This window comes from Zingiber officinale, chromosome 6B (genome assembly GCF_018446385.1).
Source record: "Zingiber officinale cultivar Zhangliang chromosome 6B, Zo_v1.1, whole genome shotgun sequence".
Taxonomy (NCBI): domain Eukaryota; kingdom Viridiplantae; phylum Streptophyta; class Magnoliopsida; order Zingiberales; family Zingiberaceae; genus Zingiber; species Zingiber officinale.
Window position 1 is genome coordinate 103,431,835 of NC_055996.1, and position 26,285 is coordinate 103,458,119.

The window sequence follows — 26,285 nt, forward strand, 5'->3', positions numbered from 1 at the left end:
AACTTGATTTTCGTATAAAAGTTTTACTAAAAATAATTTGAGATTTAATTTTATCAAATTGTAAATCTTCAATTAATTCTGTGGTATCTTGATTCTTGAATTATTCAAACAAATTTAATTACAAGTTCAAATATTACTCCGTGAAAGAACATTTTGATTTTTTTCAATTACATCAAAAAGTTAAAATCAATTTAAACGGAATAATAGAACCCTATTTGCTTAATCCAACTATATATAAATCCAAGAAAACTCTTTACATTATTATCATTTAAAAAACTAAAAAATTGTCCTCGAGCTTAACGATGTACACCTTTCTCTTACAATAAACACGTATACTTGATTTGCCTTTGGCAGCAGCGTTAACAAGGCCTGGTTCTTCACCAAATTCCCATATATATACTAATATATACTATTACAACATTGATGTCATCGTACATGTCAGCGACGAGCCGACCATTAGCAGAGCAGCAAATAAATACTTCTACTTGTTCAAAGTCTTTAAGACGGACGGTTATAGGAGTTGAGGTCGGCATGCGTATCTTTGTATCTTTGGAGAAGGTACGCCGAACATGTCACTGCAGGGAACCTGAACCAGAAAACGATTGCAAATAAGAAATCAATGAATATATTTCATCGTCGGCGAAAGAACAGGTTATAATTTAGTCGAGATGCCAATTGAACTTCCACATTTCACCATCAGATAGTGATTTATAGCAAAGGTTGTGGGTTTCTGCCAAAAACAGATCCATGGTTCGATCACACAATTGGCTGTTCAAATGGCTCGAACTGTGAAATGGATTCAACTGGACCCTTAAAATTTATCACCTTTTGCCAGTTGAAACACAACTGTGGTAGATTTAAAATCCACGATCTTTTGGGCTAACCAGTTCTCAAACCGCTGGCAACTTGTAAAACTAGTGTAGAACTTACTTGGGCGGGTTTGTTTCAGATTTGCACGTCGTCAAGCATTCCACAAGACACTCGTGGCTTGGCTCCACAAAGTAAGCAATCTGTTACAGTAGATACAATACAACAAAAGAACGGACAGAATGAGAAAAATATAGAAATTATTATCAGGAATCTATGTTTATGCAATAGTTCATTGATCTGTAGTTAATTCAAGGATAGGTGTTCCATTTCTGTAGTAGGGTCATTCAAAAACAGATAGAAAGAATATTATATGATGAACTCAAGAAGGTGATCTGAAACAAAAAAAAAAAAGTAGTTCTAATATTAACAGAAAAGACATCAAATTATACCGAATAGCGCTCCCTTCCATCCAGGATTACTCGGTGCAACGTTGACCTACACATCCAAAGGAAAGAATGTCAATATTCACTGGCAAGCAGATGGCTATCCAGGTTCTTCAAATGCGAAAATGGGAATTGGTGCTTAAAGAAATAAGGGAACTTAGCAATTTCTGCAAACATATCACTTGCCTTGTGAATTAGAGAATGAGTTAAAACTTAATAATCATGTTTTTAATGTAAACAATTACTGCTATTATATCATTCCTTGTGATGTTTTATTGATTTCAGGCTTTCGTTAGTGTTTGAATGAAGAAAATTTTCATATGTTAGCCCATATAAACTGGGTGAATCTGATCAACTTGAAAAAAACTAAATGAATATTTGCCGCCGTCACAGATTAAATAATTAACTAAATGGCCATTATATATATATATATATATATATAGTTATCAATCTTCATGTGAATATTTATTACCTGAAAATGCCATTACTCCAGCGCTCCAGCATGTCACCTAGATTGACTATGAAAGCCCTGGTGCAAACCAAGAATAAAACATAAGATATAGGTAAGTTTTAAAGGAGCGAACAAAATGTTAACCAAACTTTTTACGTTATCCAAAAGAAAATACACACATTAATCAATAGCTGAGCTGATATTGATATGAGTTTGACTGAGTTGGTCAGAAACATTTCTGTATCACTAAGGAATGTATAAAAAACAGAATGTTAAAACTTAAAAGACTAACCCACTGAGTGGTTCCACATATTCCCACACTTGAGGTCTTGCATCTTTATCCTTGCATATCTGTGCCAACAAAATACACCTACTTCAATCAAATAAATTAAACAAATGATTCATGAGAAGATTGTACTCCCATATCGATTAACAGTGTCGTACTCAGAATTTACCTGTAGCCCGATTACATCATCCGTCGCCAATAGAGTAAGTAATCCATAATCAGAATGTGCTCCAGCTCCAAATATTCCTTTTTCAGGATTTGTAATTTTGCCTGATAATAGAAATCATAATGGTATCTTTGCATTATGAACTTTACAACATAAGACTCTTAAGACATGACCTATAGCTTGTTTTGCACCTTCATAGTGTAGAAGCCGCAAAGTTGCGATAGGTTCCCCAAGCATTACTGGACTATCAAAGAAATCGGCATCTAAGTCAAGTGCTCGAGCTATGATTCTAGCAACTGCTTGTGCAACCCTCCTGACAGTGAACAAATAGATTAGATAAAGTCTGAGATTCTACTTGCACAACTAAGACTCCAGTGTTCAAATGTGAAGAATCATTACCAAGTCTAGCTACATAGCAGCAAAAGTTATAGACAATTGATCTACAGAATGATAAATAAATGCAATGAAATCTTTGAATGGAAGCACAATTCTATCAGTTTCCATAGCAATTTCACATGACAAAAGGGTAAGATAGTAACATCATTGAAATCAAGCTATAGGTTTTAGCCTTTTAAAAAGTAAACATGAGCTTCCAGCTAAAATTCTCTGGTTATAGAATGTAGTTGTGAAACTAAAGGCTAAATCCATACATCGACCTGAAATTCGAAATCCATGCAATGAAATCAGGTACCAAGGTTTAAAAACTTATGAGACAACATCAGTACTAAGCACACATCAGCTGATTGGATCAAATGCAAACCAATAACCAGTTAGAAAGCTAATGAACCAGACTCATATGGAATTTATTGCTTTCCTCCAGTGGACTTTTAGAGGCAAGCAGAGATGAAACACATTCAAACAGCTAAGTTTATACATAGTTGCTTTATCACAACTCCTTAATTAAAAGATATTCAATAAAAGGTTGTATTAAGATCAGAGAAATATGATATTATCAGTATGTTGAATTGCAGATAAAGTACTCACAGTGCCTCCTTATGATAGATCTCCATTGTTTCTCTCCATCCAGGTAATAAATCTTCAGAAGGAAAAGCAAAAAAATCAGAATGCTAAACTACTAATGCGGTTCCCATTAAAACTTTAAGCACTAAAGAGAATTTGAACAAAGAAACAATATACACTTCCATGAACTGGCTAAAAGGCAAGAGATAAAAGTGCTCGAAAATTTACCTGCAGGCGGCCACAAATTAGGTCCATAAAATGGTTTTTCTGCTTGTGGGTCATCTTCAGATACTTCAACACCAATATAATATCCTTCTTTATAATCACCTGAAAAAAAGGTGCATATTAAGTGTTGCCTGAAGATGAAAAAGAGACACTTACAGAAATTACAATTTCCTGACGCAAAACAGTTTTCAGATCATCAAGACAGTTATAGCCATACAAATTTGATCATTTGTTGTTAGGCTCCTGAAAGCCCAATCCAACCGTCGATACCAAATCACTTAGGTGTGGACCTTTTCAAACACTTAACCATGAAGACGATACCAATATTGGAGGTTGCTCATTCACTTTCCTGATTTTCATAGTCTATTACAAGCTGAGACTAGTTCTTGTATCACTTGGTAGAGCGATTCAAAGGAAGCCAAGTGATACACATATATTCCACCTATGCTGATTTAGATTCCAGAAAAACAATGGTTTGTCTTGCTTGTATTGGTCAACAATTAGCAAGATTTTAATCCATGTATATGAGCAACTTTAAAGTAGATTTGTGAATCTCATATTCGCAAGAGCCTCATCCACTTCAACTTCCTAACTAAATAATTTTGCAATTCTAATGCCTTCAGAAATATGAGATATCAAATGGTCGTTTACATGCTTCAATGTTCCAAAACAGATTTTTTTTTTTTACTGGTAATAACTAATTGCAAGAAAAATTAATTCAATTTAGAAGAAGAAAAAGAACTAGTCATAATGAGCATGTAATATTTCTACTGTAGGAGATTGACGAAGAAAGGTAGCTGCCATGACATAGATGAAAAGGATTTGTAGAGTAGATCTCTTATAGTTTAACATGAGGTCTTTATGGTATTTCAATGGAAGATAGAATCAACCAATATTATATTAGCTACTAGAAGTAACTCCTATATATCTCCGGCAACTATTAAGCTTCTAGAAAATTTCTTACGTTAGTCACAGGATCACAGCAGTTGCTATTCAGGATTTTTTTCTGATCTCTCTATGAGATAATCATACATTTGAATTCACAATCAAGGATGTACATGTTTACTCCATAAATATGTTTATTCTACCGGCATTAGATGAGATATACAATGCTAGCTCTAACAAGTTGAAAATGCACATTACGGTAGCTGAGCATGTTATCTCCAACAACCAAATAACTTATTAGAGTTTTGCCCCTGGCATGAGGCAGCCCGATGTACGAAGCTCCCGCCATGCGGGGTCCCGGGGAAGGATTCATTGTACGCAGTCTTACCCTACTTTTTGCAAGAGACTGTTTCCAAGATTCGAACCTATGACCTTTTGATCATATGGTAACAACTTTACCATTGCGCCAAGGCTCCCCTTCAGTTTTGCCCCTGGCATCAAATTATTTATTCTAGCCATTGAAACAATCACTTCATGAAACTATTGAAATCATACAAGATGCTTGCCAATCTTACACGACTAAAATAAATGGAATGGAGAACATAATTAAAAGCTCAGAACAGTCAACTGGTCGGAAATTGACAAAGAAATACACAACTAGACATCACAAGTCCAGTTGCTCAAGTGTCATTATAATCAAAACCAGGGCTAGGCAATGTTAACTTTCTCAATAAATATGCAAGCAAGCTGCAAAATAATAGAGACAGCAAAAGATGAAGAACAATAAAACAATCAGTGAGTTAAATACCAACCACTTATTTGATTGTCTGGATCCAAGGTCTCATCTAGAGTAGGTGTATAGCCTCGACTCTTTTTGTTTCGCAGCAGTTTCATTTTCTCATCTAAAGGTAGATCAAAAAAAAATTTACTCTGAGCAAAAACTTCTTCCATAAGCTTTTTGTCAATTCCATGATCTACCACATAAAAGAATCCGGAATCTAGGCATGCCTGACAACCAGTTCACAAAATGGAAGTTTAATTAAAAAGGAGAAAGTAATAGAAAACAAAAGGAGACCATGTTGTTTATATTATATGTCTCTCACTGAAAACAATAATAATAACAGTAATAAAATAACAATAATATGGTTGAGTGTATCCGCAAACAAATTGTCAGACATTGCTGCAAATAAAAACTAAAAAAAATTTGATCACTATCCGAATTATGGCAATCAGAAATTCTTCTAATAAAAATTCATTGTAAGGGTGAATCAAGTTCCCCATTTAAAAGAATTGAGGTCCTACCTAACTCGGTGGCATTGTAAATTTACTTGAAATTTCCAAAGATCCTATAAAAGATAGTTCCACCTTAACAATTAATAGAGAAACTGTTAGACGTCCTATTTTTGGGATAAAAGTTTGACCATCCAACACAAACGATGGTATCTTCACCTGAGCGTATCCTACGTTGGAAATGATACCCAGTTTAATTTTGCCACTTTTGTGGGCTCCCGTAAGAGTTCCCTCATCATACTTCACAAAACGATTAGAAAAACATAATTCGACAAGACTCATAGCAATTCTTCAGAAAAATAATATTCAAAGGATAAAAAAAGAACAAACACTCAATATCAAAAATCCTAAACTATGGAGCAGTGAATCGATTCCGGATCGAGGGAAACTAGATTCCGGATCTAGAACCGTATGATCAGTTAAACCAGCGCATCAAACGGAAAGACCGACGACGAACGAAGCTACGAGGGGAAAAGGGAAGGGATCCCGAGAGGTACCTGCTTGAGAAGCGAAACGGATTTGTCGATGTCGGGCTCCGAGAGACTGATGCGATTGAGGGAAGTGATCTTCGCCGCCGAGGTATCGGTGGCCGCCTCCGGCGATCTTTTCGCCATCCTTCGCGAGATTTCTGAACTCTCTCGGCGCTTGCGTCGACGCTTTCTATGAGGATCAAAGGGCTTATGCTCCTTCAGTTTATGCTCCTTCTAATTTCGAAGAAAAACTAAAAATAATTGTTTTTCATTTTTTTGTTTAAAAAATAGAAAAAAATAATATTTCAATTTTTTTAATACATTTCCTTTTTCAGAAATAAGACTTTAATTTGGTAATGATTCAAAAAAAGTTCCAAGTTTTAATTTCATAATCGACACCAAATTTGAAAAATATTTTTATTAAATATATTTTTATATTTTTATTTTTTAAAAAATACATTTTCAAAAAGACATGGACCAAATCATGATGAACCATGGTCAAAGTCACTGATTGTGTCTAATAAAACAAATTAAAAATGACAAAACTTAGGAAGGCCCACTTTAAATTGTGTATCTAACTTTAAAAAAAAACTAAATCATGTATTCTATATTTATTTTGCCTTTTCATTTATACTAAGATAGTAGTCTAGTAGTCTATTGGTATAATTTTTAAAAAAATAAAGAGATTTTTTTTAAAAGATATATTAAACTAAACAAATATATAGCATCGAAACCTCAAAATTATATTAAATAGTTTGATCCCTTTTCGTCCTACGGCTCCGTTCTACCTCTGCGGAGATTGACCATCCCCCCGTAAGGGGACGCAGCTCCGCTGATAAACCTGGGTTGTTGGCAGTGGTTGATGAGAGGACTGGGAAGAGACCATAGAATTAAAGAAGGTGCACGATTAATCCGTTTCTTGATTTTGTTTAAATTTATCTCCTTGAAAATATGTTGAGATAGTACCAAGTATTTTTTATCTTTATTTCTCTTTTTTAGTAAAACTATATTTTAGATGAGTATTTTTTGTGAGATATTATGGTTAGTATCATAAAAGAAAAGTCTATTGGTTCAAATATTTGATCAGAGTATTTACTTGGAAGATTGATAGATCACTTTTGGCAAAATGATGGCGGTCTCTAGCTCTATGACCCTGGTTATCTTAACACTGCTCCACTATGTTCTTCCATATGTTATATCGATGGAGATGAAGGAATCCTTCGTTACATAAGTTACCCAACAGAGGAGCTGCCTGAAAACAGAACATTCCTTGATGATCCCGATACAAAGTTTATGAGACCAGAACAGGTTATTGACAAACACTCGATCTGTTAATGCTGGCATGCCACTTTCGACTCTTAGACTGTGTAGATGTTACATGGACGGAAGAAATCACATGACAAATCTTTTGCAGCGTTTTTTACTCGTGTTTTTGTGGAACAATCCTAGAATTTGTTATGTTCTGATGCAGAAAGAGATATTAGTATATTACTAAAAGATAAGACTTTACGTAGAACTTGATGAAGTTGGTGGTTTGCACTGCTACCTCAAAAAATCCTGATAACCATTGAAGCACTTTATGCTCTCGAACAGGCGTTCTCCTAATCGGTCAGCGACCGATTGCCTTGCAAAGAACTCGTCCATTTGTCATGTTGTACTTTTATTGAAGTTTGTACTGGGAAGGATAAAAAAACATCCCACAGATAAATCATATTTTAAAAACTTCTGTTGGTGCAGTGGAACCTAAAAAAAAGGGTGAATTACCTGTAAAATAAAAGTATACCTTCCTCTATTCTTTCAACTCAAACAGTGTAATAGTAATAAAGTAAACAAACAGAAATAAAAGAAAAAAACTCAGTAATTTGTTAGATCGAGAAGAGAGAGGGGGGGGGGGGTTAATAGCGCTCGTGGTTATTTCGTTCGATTTAAAACGTGTCGAGTAAATACGCAGCGGAAAATAAAAGAAAATACAACACATGCAAACACAAGTTGTTTACTTGGTTCGGAGCCTGTGGCGACTCCTACTCCAAGGCCCGCGATCGTTGATCGCTTTTTGTGGGCAACACCTATAGGCTCGAATAACGGTTACAAAATTATTACAATCTATTAAACAGAAAGAGTATACCGACAACAAGAATGAGCAATTTCGAAACTTCGGGTCGTTTGGATCTCGTTGTAGCACTTCGGGATCGTCTTGTTAGCAGCTTGTAGCACAAAGGTCGCTTGGTAGAAGATATATTAGACTGCTGGTCGAAACCCCCTTATAAAGGGTGTTCAAGGCGTCTCCATTAAGCTCCAAGGCGCCTCCAACCCATGGTTTTATCCTGACTTAGTCGATGTCGATCAGGCTTTGACCGCTGCTCGTTATCCACCTGAAGGCGCCTTCAACGCCACTCCAAGGCGCCTCCAAGCCGCGGTCCAAGGCGCCTTTAGTCCCCATGAAGGCGCCTCCAGCTCCTCTGCATAGCTGGCTTCAGCTTGCACCCGAGGCGCCTCCAAGCTCCATAGAGGCGCCTCAGACACTGTTCATCCGAGGTGAAGTGTGCTCTTTTGTCCTTGCACAATGTGTTAGTCCACAATATACACATATACCCTGCAAGACAAGGTTAGCACACATAAATATGATAAGAGAGGTGTTTGACAGTCTCTGGACTGTCCGGGTCTGACTTCGAATTTCCAACCGGAAATCCTAGGTCGACCAGACGCCTATTGTTCCCTCTGCGGGGAACGCGTCCTCACCTACTCCTCTCAGGAGAGTTACCTGTTATCAGTGCGATCCTCCAGATCAACTAGACTTTTGCTCAGTGCTCGATGCTTCCGGACTTTCTGCTGGACGCCCGCTCCCCGACCCATCCAGTCTTCCACCTGGTTCGTGACACCAGGACTTTCCACCTAGGATTACCACCCCCTAGGACTTTTGCCTGAAGCCCTCGACCCACCAAGACTTTTCGCATAGGGTTACCACCCCCTATGACCTAGGGTTATCACCCCTAGGGTTTTCTACCTGCCTAACCTCAGTTATGACTTTTGCCTAAGTACACTTAGGACTTTCCTACAAGCTCATTCAAACTGTAAGATCACAACATAACCTTAACTTTGAATCCTTTGCCATTATCAAAACACTGGTTCGATCGTTGGATGCTTCCCGCACCAACAATCTCCCCCTTTTTGATTATGGCAACTTAAATTCAAAGTTAAGTAAAACAGGCACAAGTAAACGAATGTATCAAAAAACATAAGCAAGCTTTTTAAGTAAAGAGTTCAAGTAAGAACGTAAGCAAGCTCCCCCTTATTAAGAGCTCTCTTAACTTTAATTTGAATTTGTCCTACTCTCTCCCTTTGCCATTGATCCGGTGGTAAGGATCGGGGGCCCACATAGGAAGGGGTCAACGACACGGGAGAGTCAAAGTCTTGGCTGAGCTGGGTGGGGAAGTCGCTTGGCAAACCGGCCGGAGTAAATCCCGGGTCGGCGCGTGATAGTTCGACCTGGGGTCGAGCTTCCGACGTTCACAAGCTCCCTTATAGAGGAACCGTTGGGCCGAGCGGCCGATCCGCTCGGCCGAACCGCAGATCAACCAGATCGTACTCCCATCCGAGTATTTGACCGAGCGGCCTTCTTGCCCGATCTGATGCGCATACGCACCCAAGCGCCCTGGAGGTCGCACGTGCATCCCGTCCGCCCCAGTAAGAGACAAAAGACTTAGAGGAGGACAAAAAGGGGCAGCTAGTGATATCCTTCTCGAGACACCTGTCGCCGATAAACAGCATGGTCGGCGGCCGGGCCATACCGAGAATCGTACGGTGGAAGTTTCCACTGTCATGACAGAGATATGCTTGGATAGTTGTAGTATGGCATCAGACACGCTTTTCTGACACAACCATTCTGAGGTATGCATTGAGGAACGTGCATGCCTCGGGAAGCGTGCACGCGCCTCTCCGAGGTCCTATATAAAGACCCCCAAACTTCGACGGAGGTATGTTTTTTCATCTACTGTAGCCACAGTCTCGTTATTTTGCCTCTGCTTTGTCTTGCCACTGCCTGACTTGAGCGTCGGAGGGCCGTCGCGGGGAACCCCTTCCCGGCTCGGCTTTGTTGCAGGTTCCCTGGAGGTCCACGTCACTGAGGAGATCACCCGGAGGCAGCAGAGAGCGCTTTTGAAGTAAACAAATTAAAGCAGAAGAAATATTTTAAACACGAAGTTGGTCTAAAGAAAAGTTTAGCTAAAAAGATTTTTCTTTGAATCGAAAGATAGCTAAATTGAAATTACTTTAGTTTTGAACAACTCCTTTTAGTTAGCCAAAATTTGTGCAAATTTAGGAAAAAATTTTAAAAAATATAAAACAACCGATTTTTGAAAGGCAAGTTTTGAAAATAGTAAGCTTAAGTTTTGTAATAAAAAATCACTTGCTAGTTTCGAAAGGCTTTATTGAAAAATATTTCGTTAAATTTTTAAAGTCTTTTAAAAGACATTAATTTCGAAAAACTTTTCGAATAATTTCTAAAGGTTTAAAAAAAATTAGGTAACCTTAAGACTTTTTTGTAAAATGCTTGAATAGAATTTTTTTTTTTTTTTTTTTTTTTTGGAAAATGGTTAGCTAAGTGGAAAGGAATTTTTTGAAATAATATTAAATAAGAAATCTTTTGATTTTTACCTAGTTAATTTTGAAGACGGCTATAGAAGTCATTTAATATAACGAATTTTAAATTAAAGGCAAAGGAAGTGCAATTATTTAAGAACCTAATGTCCAAGCATGAGTTAAGTTAAATGGATTTCAAATTAACCAATTTTCTTTAGTGAGGTATCAGAGCCCTAAGGTACAAGCATGAGTCAACTTGAAATTTTAATATTCTTAACCAACTGTCTAACCTTTAGCTACTGGCTAAATACCTAGAGGGCAACAGTTTTCACTTGGTTAGTCAAGTTAAGTTAGTAATCTAGTTAGATTTGACTAGGGTTGGATCATTTAACTTGATTAATGTAAAGTTAGTTTTTAACGCACAGACTCACTATGATGCACAGAAATAAGTATTCTGGAGTCCAGACTGTACCCTATGCATCTCACGTCGTTCTAAGTTTCTTTCAAACACAAACAAGTTATGCCTAGTGTGTTTGTGAGATGCTCTGGCTAAAATCTAGGGGAGCATGATATCTAAAGGTAAGTGCCTAGGCTAATTCCAATTTTGAAATTCTAATAAGATTGGGATTTTGAAAACATTATTTTTCCTAGAATTTTAAAAGATAATTTTAAGATTAAGCAATTTTGAACACCAAATTTTTTTTTAAAAATTAGATGTAAGAAATTAGTTTGAAAATCAAGATCTATTCTACCCAACACATTCCTATTTGTCTTCTAAGTGCACTGAACTCGAGTTCAGGTAAGGGTTTTGTGAAAATGTCAGCTAGGTTTGATTTGGACTCAATATGGTTAAGTACAATTTCACCTCTAGCGACATGATCCCTTACAAAATGATGTTTTACCTCTATGTGTTTAGTCCTAGAGTGGTGAATTAGATTTTTGGTCAGATTAATTGAACTTATATTATCAATTAAAATTTCTGTATTTTTATATTCTAATTGATAGTCATTTAGTGTATGCATCATCCACAGAAGTTGAGAAGCACATTCTCCTAGGATTATGTATTCAGCTTCAGTAGTGGATAAAGCAACGCAGTGTTGCTTTCTGCTTGACCAACTTACTAGGCACTGACCTAGAATTTGGCAGTTACCACTTGTGCTTTTTCTATCTAGTTTGCACCCAACATAATCTGAATCAAAATAGCAAAAAAGGTCAAAGGTGCAAGTTCTAAGGTATCAGAGTCATACATTTAGGGTGCCCTTAATGTACCTAAGTATTCTTTTAGCATATGTCAGATGTGACTCTTTTGCACAAGATTGGTATCTTGCGCACATACCTACTGCAAATAGTATATTGGGTTGACTTACAGTTAGGTAGAGTAAGCTACCTATTACACTTCTATAGTGTTTTGGATCTACTGGTTTTCCTTTAGGGTCAGTATCAATGTTGATATTAGTTGTCATTGGTGTATTTATAATTTTTGAATTTTTCATGCCAAATTTTTTAATTAGTTCCTTAGCATATTTAGTTTGATAAATGTAGATTCCATCTTTGATTTGTTTAATTTGTAAGCCTAAGAAAAAATTGAGTTCCCCTACCAAACTCATTTCAAATTCATTTTCTATTAATTTAACAAATTCTTTTAAAAGTTTAGTGTTGGTTGAGTCAAAAATTATATCATCAACATAGATTTGGGCTATGAAAATATCTTTCTCTAAGGTTTTGACAAATAAGGTCTGATCTATTTGACCTTGGTTAAAGCCCTTGGATATTAGGTAATTAGATAATTGTTCATACCATGCACTAGGTGCTTGTTTTAGGCCATATAAGACTTTTTTCAGTCTGAATACATGGTTTGGTTTGTCTACGTCCTCAAATCCGAGGGGTTGGCTTACATAGACCTCTTCCTTAATGAACCCATTTAAAAAGGCTAACTTGACATCCATTTGATATAACATAAATCCTTTATGTGCTGCATATGCCAACAGCATTCTAATAGATTCAAGTCTAGCTACTGGTACATAGGTTTCGTCATAGTCTAAACCTTCAACCTGGCTAAACCCTTTGGCTACTAGTCTGGCCTTATTTCTTACTATATCACCCTGATCATTCAATTTGTTCCTAAATACCCATTTGGTGTTAATTATGGACTTATCCAAGGGTTTAGGTACAAGTTCCCAGAGTTGGTTTCTATCAAATTGGGCTAACTCTTCCTGCATAACAATGATCCAGTCTGGGTCAGGTAGAGCTTCTTCTATAGTCTTAGGCTCAATTTTAGAGATAAATGCAATCTGACTCAGGTTTCTATAAGAAGCTCTAGTTCTAACTCCTAGGTTTGGGTCACCCAAAATTTGGTCAGGTGGGTGAGTAGTACTTATTCTGGTTGGTCTTATACTTGAGTCAGTAGTTGATTCCTCTGATCTAGTGTTAGGTTGAATTTCTTCATCTTCTATAATTCTTGGGTTAATGTCAACATTTTCATTTATATTAGGTAGGTTATTTTCTTTATCAAAGATTACATTAGTTGTTTCTTCAACTTTTAGGGTATTTTGGTTATAGAATCTATAAGCCCTACTGGTTGTGGAGTACCCTAAGAATATTCCTTGGACTGATTTGGGTGTGAATTTTCTTAAGTAATCTTTAGTGTTTAAAATATGAACTTTACATCCAAACACTTTTAAATAGTTCAAGTTGAGAATTTTATTATAATATATTTCATAGGGGGTTTTATTGTGTAATTTGTTTATCAGAATTCTATTTTGAATGTAGTTTGCTGTATTTATTGCTTCGGCCCAGAATTGATGATTTAAGTTGTACTCACTTAGCATGGTTCTGGCGGCCTCTTGTAGGGTTCTATTTTTACGTTCCACCAAATCGTTCTGTTGGGGAGTTCTAGGACATGAAAATTCATGTTTGTATCCATTAATTTTACAAAATTGGGTAAACCTATGATTTTCAAATTTACCCCCATGATTACTCCTTATTATTTTAATTTTGGTATCTTTTTCATTTTCTATTAACTTGCAAAAATTATTAAAAGCTTCAAAGGTTTCATCTTTTGTTTTTAGAAATTTTACCCAAGTGTACCTAGAGTAATCATCAATTATTACTAAGCAGTACTGATTCTTGCTTAGTGACTTGGCTCCATGTGAGTCAAATAGGTCTAAGTGTAGGAGCTCAAGTAAGAAATCAGTTCTATCTAGGTTGGTTGACTTGTGAGTTGATTTGGTTTGCTTACCTTGTTGGCGAGCCTGGCAAATTATATTTTCTAGGTTTTTTAATTTGGGTAGCCCTCTAACTAAGCCATTTTGACTCATTCTTGAAATGAGTTTGACATGGGTGTGACCCAGTCATCTGTGCCACAGGTTGGTTTCCTCTTATTGTGTCAAGAGACACTTTATTGAGGATATGGGCAGGTCAATTATGTAGATGTTATTTTTCCTAAGTCCCTTAAGTATGACTTCGGGGTTATCAATATTTTTAACTAAATACCCAGAGTTATTAAAAATAACTAAGAAGTCACTATCACACAATTGACTTATACTCAGTAAATTAAAGTTAAAATTTTCAACTAATAAAACGTTTCGAATAATAAAATTGGAGATAAGTTCGATATTCCCTTTTCCGATTACCTTAAGTTTACTGTTGTTGCCGAATGCAATTGATCCTAGGTTCTTGTATTTAAGCTTTGTGAACTTCAATCTATCTCCAGTCATATGTCTGGAGCATCCACTATCCAACATCCATTGATCCAATTCCTACACATAAAGTATTTGAATTGGATTCTTTTTAATGGATCAAAGATAATTTGATTGAAATAAGCTCCTTAATTTTTCATCTCACTCATACTAGGTTTTAGTGATCAGTTATTCCTATGGGTGATTGTGAGATGGTTGAATAATTAAAATATTAAGTTAATTAGATTTGAAGAATATTAAGTTAATTAAATTTGAAAAATATTAAGTTAATTTGATAAATATTAAGTTAATTAAATTTGAAAAATATTAAGTTAATTAAATTTTGAAAAATATTTAAGTTAATTAAATTTGAAAAAAAATTATTTTAATTTTAATTTAATAATTTAATTTTAATTTTAATTTATTTTTATTTTAATTTTAATTTATTTTTATTTAAATTTAATTTATTTTTATTTAAATTTAATTTAATTTTAGTTTTGTCCTTAGTCATGTCACCCGATCTAGATTTTTCAATCAGGGGATCCTATAATTTTATGAGATGAATTAGGGTCAATTATAGGGTTTGGTTTAACTTTGTGTTAGATTCAAGTTTAGTTTTGGGCTCAATAAATATACATTCTTTGGATAAACTTCTGAACTATGGTGAGTCACTTGGACATCATTAAAGTAATCATGCCTTCGAGATTTTTCAAATAGTCCTATCCACTGAACTTAGTACAAAACCTTGGTCTAACTAGTTAGGATCCATAAAGGGTTGCTTCGGTCAGTTCCACTTAGCCAAATGCACCACGTCGAAGCCATATCTTCCTAGACATGCATGGACTAAGCTTCCCTAACGTACTATCATTCAATACTTCACCAGTACCGTGGGTCAAGTTAAACTTAGCCCTTTTATTCTAGCCCTAATTACCCTGCCGGGTAGGTTTGTTTGGTTATCCTATCCGGTAGATTCCTTTTGGAGGTGCCAGCTACTCTGGAGCCTCCATTATTGATTTTCCTTTTAGCTTGTTTTTAAAGTTTTAATTATATCCCTTTAATTTTATTTGTTAAGATAATTTTTATTTATTTATTTATGAATTTAATTAATTAATTAATTATTTGTTAAGATAATTTTATTTATGAATTTAATTAATTATTTATTTGTTAAGATAATTTTTATTTATTTATTTATTAAGATGAATTTAATTAATTATTTATTTGTTAATATAATTTTTATTTATTTATTTATTAATTAAAATAATTTTTCTTTTTGCTCCCCCTGGATCATAACCTCGATAAGGTTTATCAAGATAATGTACTTGATCCTTGGGGACCCAATACTGACCAAGTCCAACTTGATTGACTCAGTTGGACTTGGGTACCCATGCTTGGACTAGTTTACTATTTGGTTTGTTTACTAAGGATAGATAAAATCGATATTTCCTTTTGGATTTAAAACCTAGTCCAGTTCTATTGTAAACGACTCTTTGAGTCCCAAGAATTAGGTCAAGGTTCTTGGACCCCAAAGAAAACCGTTCTAGGGTCTTCTCCAAATCTTTGACCTGAGTTTTCAGACTAGAATTTTCTTCCTCAAGCTTTTGGACTTGAGTTGAATTTCCAGTCTACACTGGTTCAGGCAAGGTTTTGGAGTTAGTCACTTCTTTAAGGATAGTTATTTCCTTTAGAAATGATTTGACCCTAATGTTTGATTTTGCTAATTTGCGTAATAAATAATTCACTAAATTATTTAATCGAGGAATACTTATAGAGGGATCGGGCCCTTCGGAAACGGATACGGATCCGTGGCTTCTTTCTGATTCAGCTTCTGATTCGCTCTCGCTCTCGGACACGTTGATTTGATCCCGGGCCATCAGCGCGAGGAGGCTCGTCTGGTTGAGCTCGTCGTCGGTATCTTCTTCTGAAGATTCCTCAAAAGTTGCTTTCAGCACCTTCTTTTTTCTCTGCTTTTTTGCTTCCTTTTGATTTGGGCAGTTGGCCTTGATGTGCCCCTTCTGGTTGCACCCGTAGCAGATCACCTCGAACTTGAGGTTGAACCTTCTTGGATTGTACTGCCTTCTTTAGGTCTCTCTTGTTGAAGCCCTTCTTCTTCTTGTAGAGCTTCTTCACAAGGTTCACAAGTTCTGTTGTTAGTTCGTCGTCTTCATCGTCTTAGTCGGGTTCTTCTTCAGATTCTGATTCGGTTCTTCGTCGTGATCTTAGTTCGTGAGTTCTATTGGTACCTGGAAGCAAAGCTACACCTTTCTCGATTGGCTGCGCATTAGTTTGCTCATGTAATTCAAACTCAGAAAATAATTCATCTAATTTTATACAAGATAAATCCTTGGAAACTTTGTAGGCTTCTACCATTGATGCCCACAATGTGTTCCTCGGAAAAGAGTTGAGTGCGTACCTTATGACGTCCCGATTCTCGACTTTCTGCCCGATTGCATGGAGGGAGTTGAGAATATCTTGTATGCGTGTGTGGAGTTGACTTGCTGTCTCTCCTTCCTGCATCTTGAGATTGTATAGTTTATTAAACAGTAAATCTCTTTTACTCACCCTGGTGTCGGAGGTGCCCTCGTGGAGTTCGATCAACTTCTCCCATAGCTCTTTTGCGCTGGAGAACGGTCCAACTCTGTTGAGCTCCTCCTTGGTCAGACCAAACTGGAGTATGCAAGTTGCCTTTGTGTTTGCCTCTACTTTCTTTATTAAGGATGTGCCATAGTTCTAGTATGATACTAATTTGCTTGAGACGTCAAGTGGGAGTTCAAGGCCTGTCTCGGTGATCATCCAGACTTCGAACTGGGTTTGCAAGTACGCCTCTATCCGGCCCTTCCAGTATCCGAAATCGTCTCCAGTGAAGAGCGGTGGTCGAGCGGTGCTATAACCTTCTTGAAGTGTCATTTTAAAACCTGCACACAAAGAAAAATATGTTCCAAGACTAGGTCTTGGATTAGTAGTGCGGGATGTATAAAGAAAAAAAATGAACTCCAGTGGTGTTGCACCAACTTCGAGCAAAAATCAATTCGAGTGAGAAATAGATCGGAATATAGTAATTATACTAATTCTGGTCGACTCCAAAAAAACTGAAAATACCACGAAAAAATTGCTTGATTGGTGGTTGCACCAAATCGAAGCGACTCCGCTCTGATATCAATTGTTGGACCGAGAAGCGCTAGAGGGGGGGGTGAATAACGCTCGTGGCTATTTCGTTCGATTTAAAACGTGTTGAGTAAATACACAGCGGAAAATAAAAGAAAACACAACACACGCAAACACAGGTTGTTTACTTGGTTCGGAGCCTGTGGCGACTCCTACTCCAAGGCCCGCGATCGTTGATCGCTTTTTGTGGGCAACACCTATAGGCTCGAATAACGGTTACAAAATTATTACAATCTATTAAACAGAAAGAGTATACCGACAACAAGAATGAGCAATTTCGAAGCTTCGGGTCGTCTGGATCTCGTTGTAGCACTTCGGGATCGTCTTGTTAGCAGCTTGTAGCACAAAGGTCGCTTGGTAGAAGATATATTAGACTGCTGGTCGAAACCCCCTTATAAAGGGTGTTCAAGGCGTCTCCATTAAGCTCCAAGGCGCCTCCAACCCATGGTTTTATCCTGACTTAGTCGATGTCGATCAGGCTTTGACCGCTGCTCGTTATCCACCTGAAGGCGCCTTCAACGCCACTCCAAGGCGCCTCCAAGTCGCGGCCCAAGGCGCCTTTAGTCCCCATGAAGGCGCCTCTAGCTCCTCTGCATAGCTGGCTTCGGCTTGCACCCGAGGCGCCTCCAAGCTCCATAGAGGCGCCTCAGACACTGTTCATCCGAGGTGAAGTGTGCTCTTTTGTCCTTGCACAATGTGTTAGTCCACAATATACACATATACCCTGCAAGACAAGGTTAACACACATAAATATGATAAGAGAGGTGTTTGACAGTCTCTGGACTGTCCGGGTCTGACTTCGAATTTCCAACCGGAAACCCTAGGTCGACCAGACGCCTACTGTTCCCTCTGCGGGGAACGCGTCCTCACCTACTCCTCTCAGGAGAGTTACCTGTTGTCAGTGCGATCCTCCAGATCGACTAGACTTTTGCTCAGTGCTTGATGCTTCCGGACTTTCTGCTGGATGCCCGCTCCCCGACCCGTCCAGTCTTCCACCTGGTTCGCGACACTAGGACTTTCCACCTAGGATTACCACCCCCTAGGACTTTTGCCTGAAGCCCTCGACCCACCAAGACTTTCCGCATAGGGTTACCACCCCCTAGGGTTTTCTACCTGCCTAACCTCAATTAGGACTTTTGCCTAAATTCACTTAGGACTTTTCTGCAAGCTCATTCAAACTGTTAGATCACAACATAACCTTAACTTTGAATCCTTTGCCATTATCAAAACACTGGTTCGATCGTTGGATGCTTCCCGCACCAACAATCTCCCCCTTTTTGATTATGACAACTTAAATTCAAAGTTAAGTAAAACAGGCATAAGTAAATGAATGTATCAAAAAACATAAGCAAGCTTTTTAAGTAAAAAGTTCAAGTAAGAACGTAAGCGAGCTCCCCCTTATTAAGAGCTCTCTTAACCTTAATTTGAATTTGTCCTACTCTCTCTCTTTGCCATTGATCCGGTGGTAAGGATCAGGGGCCCACATAGGAAGGGGTTCCTGCCCTCAAGCAGGGATCTGCGGAGCCATTAAGAAGCTATATTAAGCGCTTCAATCAGGTGGCTCGGGATGTTCCTTCAACCACATCCAAAATACTCATGAGCGCCTTTTCCCATGGGTTAACTGAAGGAGAGTTCTTTAGGGATCTCATTAGGAATCCTGTAAAGAATTTCGATGAGATGCTGGAAAAGGCAGTCAGCTATATCAATGTGGAGAAAGCGTATGCGGCGCGAAAGAAGACAGACAAGCCACCTCCCGCTATAAATCGGCCAGAGAGAAGAGTACCTCCGCCGCCTGCTCAACCTCTCCCACGTGCTCGGGATGCCCGACCCACTTTCCACCCCGGTCAGGATAGCCGACCGGTGCCACGGGTAGCTGCAGTTCAGGTCCCCCGACCTGGTCCTTGGGGACCACGCTATTGCACGTACCACCGATCCCACACGTACGCCACCAATGACTGCTACCAATTCGCTCGGGATGCCCGGCGAGCTGTTGAGATGGGTTTACCGCCATCGGAGTTGGCCCCTCAAGTTCAGCGAATGATAGAGGAGCGGCGCAATGCGACAGTGCAGGCTGGCCGACCCCGAACTGAGCAAGAGGGACCAAGCATACAACCACTAGGGCGCATCGGAGAACCAGAAGGAGCCCGTGAGGTAGAAAATCGGGGCGACGCAGCAATAAGAGATATAGGCATGATCTCCGGAGGTCCCACTGATGGGGATTCAGGCCGGGCGCGTAAATCCCATGAGCGCCGGTTAGAGATTCATGCTGTAGGGTGTAGTCGGGAGCAAGCTGCCGCCGGCCCGATCATCAGTTTTGGACCGCAGGACCTGGAAGGATTGGAGCTGCCCCATGATGACACTCTCATCATCAAGGCCACCATAGCCAATAGTCGTGTGGCTAGAGTCTTTGTGGATATGGGCAGCTCGGTAAATATTTTATTCCGATCAGCTTTTGAAGAAATGCAGATCGACGCCAGTGAGCTCCAGCCAGTGGCTACCTCCCTATATGGTTTCACTGGCAATGAAGTAAGACCCATGGGCCAGATCAAATTAGCTATATCCTTGGGAAGCGAACCATTGGTCAGAACCAGGAGGAGCACTTTCCTTGTAGTGGACTCGCCTTCCTCGTACAATGTCATTTTAGGTCAACCAGCCTTGCATGAATTCAGGGCGGTCATTTCTATATTTTATCAGAAGATCAAGTTCCCGGTCGGTGATCAAGTTGGAGAAGTTAGAGGCGAACAGCGAGTCTCTCAGAGGTGCTACATTGACATGGTCAAGGTAGAAGCTCGGAAAGCCTAGAGAACTCAGGATGGGGTTGTGCATGCTATTCAAGAAGAACCCTTGCTTTTGGCCGAAGACCCTATCCCCTGGGAAGAAGTCCAACTCTACCCTGAACGCCCAGAAAGCCTCACTCGCGTGGCAAGCGACTTACCTCCAGAGCTCAAAGAGGAACTGGTTCAGTGTCTGACTCGTAATAGGAATGTATTCGCCTAGTCCATTGAAGAATTACCTGGGGTCAGGCCGGAGGTAGTTGAGTACAAGTTGCATCTTCTACTAGACGCCCGACCTGTGAAGCAGAAGAAGAGTAGTTTCTCGGCCGACAAAAATAAAATTATCAGAGTTGAAGTAGATCAGCTCAGGAAAGCAGGGCATGTTCGCGAAGTGCAATTCCCATCTTGGCTTTCCAATGTCGTCTTGGTAGCAAAACCCAATAACAAATGGAGGGTCTGCATAGACTTCAGAGATCTCAATAAAGCCAGCCCTAAAGATTGCTACCCCCTGCCCAGGATTGATCAGCTGGTGGATTTAACGGCAGGTTGTGAAAGAATCTGTATGCTGGATGCTTATCAGGGGTATCATCAAATCCCCTTAACGGCAAAAGATCAAGAAAAGGTTAGTTTCATCACGACCGATTGTACTTTTTGTTACACGGTCATGCCTTTTGGGCTCAGGAATGCTGGAGCTACATATCAGAGAATGATGGACAAGATCTTCCGGAAGCAGGCAGAGTGCAATGTGGAGGTATATGTGGACGACATACTCATCAAATCTCCCCTGGCCATGAATCTAATATCTTATGTGGAGGAGACCTGCGACACCTTGCGACAGTATGAGTTGAAATTAAATCCTTTGAAGTGCCTCTTTGGAGCTAAGGGAGGGAAGTTCTTGGGCTATCTTGTCACTGAGAGGGGAATTGAAGCCAATCCAGAGAAGGTCTAAGTACTCCGAGATATGAAGGCTCCCCAGAACTTGAAGGAGGCTCAGAAGTTGGTTGGCAGGATAACAGACTTGTCTCGGTTTATTTCCAGAGCGGCGGACAAAGCGGCACTCTTCTTCAAAGTCCTCCGAAAAGCTTCTAAGTTCCAATGGGATGTGGAATGCACATGGGCCTTTGAAGAATTAAAAACCTATCTGGAGACACTACCTTCCCTGTTTAAACCCGTCGCAGGGGAACCGCTCTGGATCTACCTATCATCTACCCCTGAGGCTGTGGGGGCAGTACTGGTAAAAGAGCAAGATAATGTACAGAGACTGGTGTATTTTTCAGTCATTTACTAAAAGGGGTTGAGTCTCGATACACAGCTCTGGAAAAATTGGTTTATGAGTTGGTACTTATGGCTCGACGTCTGCGGCCTTACTTTTTGGTGCATCCTATTACGGTCCTGACCAACAGTACGATGGGCAAAGCTCTAACCAACGTTGAAGTTGCAGGATGACTCATCAAATGGGTGACCGAATTGGGAGAATATAACATCGTGTATCAACCTCGAACCGCTATTAAGGCACAGGCCTTGCCTGATTTCCTGACTAAGATTCATCAGCCTAACTCAGAGGAGACTTGGAAAGTATATGTAAATGGATCAGCTACACGTCAGGGGTGCGGTGTGGGAGTTCTTCTCATATCTCCTCAGGAAGATGTTTTGCAGCCGGCCGTGCGGCTAAACTTCAGAGTCATTAATAATGAAGCAGAATATGAAGCTTTATTGACAGGCATGCAAGCAGCTCGGCATGTAGGAGCTGCCCGAGTTATCATTTATTCGGACTTCCAACTAATAACTCAACAAGTAGCTGGCAACTTCGGGATCAATAGCGACAGGTTACAAATATATCAAGAGACCTATGAGAAAATGAAGCAAGAATTCAAGGAGGTCATTATAAGTAAGATCCCCAGATTTGAAAACGGTAAGGCTGATGAGTTAGCCAAGATGACCAGCTCCTTGACCACGTGGGTGCTAGATAGACCAATAGCCCAGACCTTCTTGATAGCCCGGATAGATCTACAAAACAACATGGACGGGATTATTGACTGGCGGGCACCTATGATTAGTTATCTTCAGCAGGGCACCTTGCCCACAGATCTGGAACAAGCGCGACTAATCAAGAAAAAGGTCCATGCATACACCATGGTAGGTGATCAACTATACAAGCGGGCATTCTCTCGACCTTTACTCAAATGTATAAGTATAGAAGAAGCTGATCAAGTCTTGCGAGAGATGCACTTAGGATGCTGTGACAGTCATGTAGGAGGTCGAACCCTTGCTCGTAAAGTGCTGTTGGCCGGGTATTTCTGGCCTACTCTGCAAAAAGATGCTCACCAGTTGGTGAACACTTGTATGTCTTGTCAAAAACATCAAAATCTGACACATACACCTACCTCGGCGTTGAATACGTCTATGGTTTCTTGCCCCTTTGACCAGTGGGGTATGGATATTGTAGGACTTTTTCCTATGACATCCAGCCAGAGGAGATTCCTGCTAGTAGCTGTAGACTACTTCTCGAAGTGGGTGGAAGCGGAAGCTCTGGCCAGGATTACCGAAGGAGCAATTATTCAATTTTTATGGAGAAACATTCTATGCAGATTTGGTATACCCCACAAGTTGGTATCAGATAACGGGAGACAGTTTCAGGGTCGGAGGATCCAGGCCTGGTGTCTGGGGTTTGGCATCATATAGGCCTTCACCTCCGTAGCTTATCCTCAAAGCAATGGCCAGACCGAGGTGGTCAATCGAGAAATTGTACGAGGACTTAAAGTAAAGCTGGATCATGCTGGAGGAGATTGGGTAGATGAGCTACAAAGTATTCTTTGGACCTACCGCACAACGCCACGAGAAAGCACAGGCCTCATTCCATTTCACCTGGTTTACGGCAGTGAAGCAGTGGTACCCGTGGAGATCGGGGTGCCTTCAACTAGAAGAGTTCTGCATGATGAAGAGAACGTTGAGCGACGGTTAACAGAGCTGGACCTCATCACCGAAACCCATGAACAAGCAGCAGCTCGGCTATTCGCATATCGACAAAGGATGCATCAGAATTATGATAAGAAAGTGGTCCCTTATTTCTTTGGGGAAGGAGATCTGGTCTGGAAGCGAGTTAAACCTGTGGGGGACGTAGCCAAGTTAGCACCCCAGTGGGATGGGCCTTACAAAGTCATCAAAAACTTGTCGTTCAGAGTCTATTATTTACAAGATGATCAAGGCAAGAAGTTAGATCGACCATGGAGCGCTAACTACCTGCGACCTTATAGGGTTTAAAGAAGCATATAAAGGAGAATAGGTCGGGCTGGCACATGTTTGACAGACCGGGGTAACAGGCCGGGGCAAAAAGTAGACCAGACAGTGCATTAAGAGGATATGTTAGAGCGGCAATTGTATATCCCAATATTTCTTTAGATAGACTAAAATTTTTTTTAGCAAAGTAAATATCAAAGTGCAAATGGATGTGCATTAAGAAAAAAAATAAAGTTTCACAGGAAGTCTTTAAGTTACAGTATGTACAAGCAATGAATAAGGATCATTTGAAAGGAGCAAAGATATCATCCGGGATCTCTTTAAGGATCCGGTCATGATCTAAAAACTCAGCAGGAGGAGCTAATTTCAAGTAGCTCTGTTCATAAAGTTGTCGTAGAGCCCCGGTCGCACCATATATAACAGATATGAAGAAACGATGTCCTTCTTGTGTATAAAACTCTGGAGAACGCAAGTACAGGTCGCGGCTCTATTTGCAGCGATCATTCTCCCCTTCCTTATAAATAGTCAGGTCTGTAGATACTCCTTCAGCACTAGCCCGGGCCTGAGCCAGTTCAGTCCGGGCTGTCAGAAGTTCTGCCGCTTGAGACGTTAATTGGGCCGCCTGGGATTTTAGTTTCTTGTCTTGCTCCTGCGCTAAGGTTTCGGCAGCACGTAGCTTCTAGGTCAGCTGGTCAACGGCTCGTTGATGCACCAAAGCTTGTTGATCCATGCATTGCTGGTGCACGACATCGACCTAGCTTTTTTCTTCTCGGAGGCCTTTAAGCTTGTGGTTAGCTCGCGCCAAGGATACTTCCAGATGGGTCTTCCTTTTGGTCAGATCCTTTATTTCGACTCTCAGGGCATGATTAGCCTGCACAGGGTCCTTCAATTGAAGCTCCGATTCTATTACCATGTCTCGCAGCACCATATTTTGATGATGAACAACATGGAAGGACTGATTTGTTATCAGGGACTCTACACAGGCCTGGGACACAAAGGAAATATCTGATAAGAACGGGGAGGATAATAGCTGTGGTACTCATGGAAGCTTACCTTGATATACAACTCTGAGAATCTGTCCATCTGGGCAGGGGGCGACAAGAGTTCCATCTGCCGCATACTCTCTTCCCATAAAGTCGCCAAACGACCTTTCATTGTGAAGGAGCTGGTGGGAACATCTTGCCGGGACCTTAATTCAGCCTCAGAAGGAGCAGTGGTACGATAATGGTGATGAACAAGTGGTGGTGGCTGTGAAGGCCCAGCAGCTGACCCAGAAGGAGCTGAAGGGGGCATATGAGTGTTGGTTGCTACTCGGAAAACCTAATGGTTCCACTGTACAAAAATTTTGTACAAAGGTCTGAACCTTTTCCTAGCTACCATGTGTTCTTTTAAATTAAACTTGGATCGCCTGCAGAACTTAACACATTTGATCCAAAGTTTAATCTATTTGTTCTTTTAGGTTTAGACTCGGATCTCTTGCGGAACTTAACACGTTCGATCCAAATCACCTAGGTTATTAATTTCATTAAATATTAGTTTCCAAAATTGTCTCCCAGTACTGACGTGGCGAGGCACATGACCTTCTTGGATATGGGAACAACCACCACCGACTAGACAAAACCATTTAAGGAAAGTTAATATTTAATTTCCTTAAATAACTTTAGGTCAACCGAAAAGAACAATCAAATCACAAGGAAAAGAAAAAACAAAAGAACACAACATCAAAAACAAATTCGAAATACTAGAATCGTATGCCTCTTGTATTTGGTATTATTTCCAAAAATAACTAGTATGATGCGGAAAGGAAAAATACTAATTATACCTTTTAGAAAAACCTCTTGATCTTCTATCGTATTCCTCTTCTAACCTCGGACGTTGTGTGGGCAACGATGTTCCGAGATGAGAAACCACCAAAGCACCTTCTTCTCCTTTCTTCAAGTTTCGGCCAAGCACAAAGCTTCCAAAAGATGAAGATCTTTTTCCACCAACCAAGCTCCAAGAGATGCAAGAAACAAGACTCCTTTCTCTCCTTTTCTCCAAGCTAGATCCGGCCACTTCTATGCCTCCAAGAGATGATGAAGTCTCGGCCACAAGAAGGAGAAGAGAGAAGGAGAAGGGGAACCTCTAGGGGTCGGCCACACCAAGGAAGAAAAAGAATAGAGTCGTTCTTTTATGAAGCCTCCTCTACCCCCTCTTTTATAATCCTTGGTCTTGGCAAATAAGGAAATTTAAATAAAAACTTCCTCAATTCTTTTGCCATGAAAAGAAAATTTTATTTAATTAAAAATAATTTTCTCTTCTCCAATTTATTTGGCCGGCCACCTCTTTCCCCAAAACAAGTAGAGTTTTAATTAAAACAAAAATTAAAACTTCCTAATTTGTTTCTAGAAATTTATAAAAATTTCTCCAATAATTTTAATCCCTTCATGATTGGTTAATAAAAAGAAATTTTATAAATTAAAATCTTTCTTTTAAATATGTGGATAATTTCCAAAAAGGAAAGTTATCTCTAAAAATTAAAATCTCCTTTTAATCTACAAATAAGAAAAGATATTAAATCTTTTCTTAATCTTTTGTAGAAACTAATAAAAGAGAATTTTTAATTTTAAACTTTCTTTTAAATCATGAACATAATTAAAAGGAAAGTTTTTACCAAAATTAAAATCAACCTTTTAATCTACAAATAAGGAAAGAGATTTAGTTCTTCTCTTAATCTTTTGTAGAATCTTATAAAAGGAAAGATTTAAATTTTTAAACTCTCTTTTAAATTATGTTATCCACATAAGAAAAATTTTAAAAAATAAAAATCCTTTTATTTTAATTTGGGCCGGCCACACCAAGCTTGAACCCAAGCTAGGGTCGGCCACCTTG

At 39.3% G+C, this 26,285-nt stretch overlaps 1 protein-coding gene across 1 annotated transcript; it reads right to left on the reverse strand.

The window, feature by feature from the left end:
• Positions 1-214: 214 nt before the first annotated feature.
• On the reverse strand, positions 215-6,212 carry LOC121988588 (2-oxoglutarate-Fe(II) type oxidoreductase hxnY-like). Its single transcript, XM_042542084.1, has 11 exons — positions 6,014-6,212; positions 5,039-5,234; positions 3,345-3,443; positions 3,141-3,192; positions 2,348-2,469; positions 2,160-2,260; positions 1,997-2,055; positions 1,726-1,782; positions 1,260-1,305; positions 931-1,010; positions 215-586 (listed from the first exon to the last, which is right to left on the reverse strand). The coding sequence occupies exons 1-11, from the start codon at positions 6,128-6,130 to the stop codon at positions 499-501; spliced, it is 1,017 nt and encodes a 338-aa protein (XP_042398018.1). The 5' UTR covers positions 6,131-6,212; the 3' UTR covers positions 215-498.
• Positions 6,213-26,285: the final 20,073 nt, after the last annotated feature.

Bases quoted from the DNA above. Each gene is read 5' to 3' on its own strand.
- LOC121988588 (XM_042542084.1), bottom strand. From the start codon at position 6,130: ATGGCGAAAAGATCGCCGGAGGCGGCCACCGATACCTCGGCGGCGAAG. The intron at 2,470-3,140 runs GTGAGTACTTTA...GTTCACTGTCAG, and splicing joins ATCTATCATAAGGAGGCACT to GAGGGTTGCACAAGCAGTTG. The intron at 1,306-1,725 runs GTAATAAATATT...TTGGATGTGTAG, and splicing joins TGGAGTAATGGCATTTTCAG to GTCAACGTTGCACCGAGTAA.